We start from the raw sequence: 3035 nt of genomic DNA, 5'->3' as shown, positions 1-3035 counted from the left end.
CTGTACTGTAACCTCTGTACCTGTATTTTATGAGCTTGTGATTCTTCTTCTTACTGTACCTCTGTACCTGTATTTTATGAACCTCTGTGATTCTTCTTCTTACTGTAGACCTCTGTACTGTATGCTGTGGGATATGGACTGCACTGGCTATAGTCATCATCTCTGCTATCACCTACCCAGATGGATACGGTACCACAAACAGTGAGTACAGTGTGTGCTGAGTCTCTAACGTTGTGTGGTGTGGGTGTGTGTGTGGTGTGTGCGTGAGGCGAAACAAGGGATAAGGGATACTTCACCCAAAGTACAGATATATGTAGATATTTGTGTTCTTTACCCTGTAAGCGGTCCCTGGTCAAGGTATAGCAGTATCGCGTTTGGTTTTAGTTTCTTGGCCACTGCGTTTTCCACATGCTAATGCTTCAGCGTTTGTGGCATAAATCCCAATTTAAGACACATGTTAGCATTTTTTTGCCCATCATGTTGTCCATAGACTTCTTTCAGTGTAAGCGACAACCAATATATCATTTTTGTAATTTGGGTGAACTGTCCCTTTAAGACATCAGTGTGTGTTGTCAGCTTGGCTGGTTGATTTGCGGGAGAGAGGTTTTATCTCCATAAATATAACATTAAAGTAAACACCAGATAACCTAATTCTAACTATAATCAAACCTTATTCTAGGGTTATCCTCGATCTGTTTGTCGGCGCTTGCTGGTTGTCGTTCTGGGAGGAGGCTGGTCAACGTAAAATAGTCATAGATCTACAGATTAAGACCCCCAATCTAATGTTTATGCTCTCTGTGTGTCTCTGTCAGCTGTTGGTTGTCTCTGGAGAGAGGATTCATCTGGAGTTTCTTCGGCCCAGTGTGCACCATCATCATCCTCAACGTTTTCTTCTTCATCATCACTGTCTGGAGGCTGGCCCAGAAGTTCTCTAGTCTCAACCCTGACCTCTCCAACCTACGCAAGATCAAGTAAGGAGAGAGAGAGAGATGGGGAGAGAGAGAGAGAGAGAGAGAGATATATGAAGGGAATGTGAGCGTGAAACTGAGCGATAGAAAGAGGGATGGAGAGAGAGAGAGAGAGAGTGTAACCTATACACTAGGAGTCAGGAAGCAGGTGTAAAAGGAGAGTTTAATAATGGAGGGATGAGGGAGAGAGAGAGGGTGTGTAACCTATACACTAGGAGTCAGGAAGCAGGTGCAGAAGGAGAGTTTAATAATGGAGGGAGAGAGAGAGAGTGTGTAACCTATACACTAGGAGTCAGGAAGCAGGTGCAGCGGAGAGTTTAAATAATGACGGAGCGCGAGAGAGAGAGAGTGTGTAACTATACACTGGAGTCAGGAAGCAGGTGCAGAAGGAGAGTTTAATAATGAGAAACAAGCAGATAAACACAACAGGAGCAGCGTACTGAACGTAAACGAAACAATACTGCCTGAAGGCAGGCTACTGAGGGCTAAATAAGGGGAAGAAATCAAGGTAATGTTGAAGTCAGGTGTGCATATTGATGGGTAGCAAGTGGGCATAACGATGGGGAACAGGTGTGCGTAACGATGGGGAGCACGTGTGGCATAATGAAGGGATGAGGTGTGCATAACGATGGGAGCAGAAGTACATAACAATGGGGAGGAGGTGTGGCATAACGACAGGGAGCAGGCGCTAATATTGATGGGGAGCAGATTGTGCATAAAGATGGGGAGCAGGTGTTATTAATATGGGGAGTAGGTGTGCATAACGATGGGGAGGAGGTGCGTAAGTAACGATGGGGAGCAGATGTAAATAACGATGGGGAGTAGGTATTATTATGATGGGAGTAGGTGTGAATATCAATGGGGAGGAGGGGTGTATAAATGAAGTGGGGAGTAGGTGTGAATATCAATGGGGAGGAGGGGTGTATAATGATGGGGAGTAGGTGTGAATATCAATGGGGAGGAGGGGTGTATAATGATGGGGAGTAGGTGTGAATATCAATGGGGAGGAGGGGTGTATAATGATGGGGAGTAGGTGTGAATATCAATGGGGAGGAGGGGTGTATAATGATGGGGAGTAGGTGTGAATATCAATGGGGAGGAGGGGTGTATAATGATGGGGAGTAGGTGTGAATATCAATGGGGAGGAGGGGTGTATAATGATGGGAGTAGGTGTGAATATCAATGGGGAGGAGGGGTGTATAATGATGGGGAGTAGGGTGTGAATATCAATGGGGAGGAGGGGTGTATATGATGGGGAGTAGGTGTGAATATAATGGGGAGGAGGGGTGTATAAGATGGGGAGTAGGTGTGAATATCAATGGGGAGGAGGGGTGTATAAGATGGGGAGTAGGTGTGAATATCAATGGGGAGAGGGGTGTATAATGATGGGGAGTAGGTGTGAATATCAATGGGGAGGAGGGGTGTATAATGATGGGAGTAGGTGTTGAATATCAAGGGGAGGAGGGGTGTATAATGTGGGGAGGTAGGTGTGAATATCAATGGGGAGGAGGGGTGTATAATGAGTGGGAGTAGGTGTGAATATCAATGGGGAGGAGGGGTGTATAACGATGGGGAGTAGGTGTGAATATCATGGGGAGAGGGGTGTATAATGATGGGGAGTAGGTGTGAATATCAATGGGGAGGAGGGGTGTATAATGATGGGGAGGTGGTGTGAATATCGAATGGGAGGAGGGGTGTTAAGATGATGGGGGAGTAGGTGTGAATATCAATGGGGAGGGAGGGGTGTATAATGATGGGAGTAGGTGTGAATATCAATGGGGAGGAGGGGTGTATAATGATTGGGGAGTAGGTGTGAATATCAATGGGGAGGAGGGGTGTATAATGGATGGGAGAGTATGGTGGGTTGAATATCATGGGGAGGAGGGGTGTAATAATGATGCGGGAGTAGATGGTGAATATCAATGGGGAGGAGGGGTGTATAATGATGGGGAGTAGGTGTGAATATCAATGGGAGGAGGGGTGTAATGATGGGGGTGGTGTGAATATCAATGGGGAGGAGGGGTGTATAATGATGGGGAGTAGGTGTGAATATTCAATGGGCGAGGA

At 46.3% G+C, this 3035-nt stretch overlaps 1 protein-coding gene across 1 annotated transcript in view; it reads left to right on the top strand.

The window, feature by feature from the left end:
* Positions 1 to 477: 477 nt before the first annotated feature.
* The window catches only part of LOC112078464 (adhesion G protein-coupled receptor E5), a 6282-nt gene continuing 3724 nt past the window's right edge, over positions 478 to 3035 (top strand). Inside the window, exons 1-2 of the mRNA XM_070442060.1 lie at positions 478 to 500; positions 813 to 971. Of these exons, the coding sequence (XP_070298161.1) occupies positions 478 to 500; positions 813 to 971 (182 nt within the window). The remainder of the gene's footprint in view (positions 501 to 812; positions 972 to 3035) is intronic.

This window comes from Salvelinus sp. IW2-2015, unplaced genomic scaffold, assembly GCF_002910315.2.
Source record: "Salvelinus sp. IW2-2015 unplaced genomic scaffold, ASM291031v2 Un_scaffold5718, whole genome shotgun sequence".
Taxonomy (NCBI): domain Eukaryota; kingdom Metazoa; phylum Chordata; class Actinopteri; order Salmoniformes; family Salmonidae; genus Salvelinus; species Salvelinus sp. IW2-2015.
The sequence above is the reverse complement of the archived record's forward strand: the minus strand, read 5'-3'. Positions and strand labels throughout refer to the sequence as shown.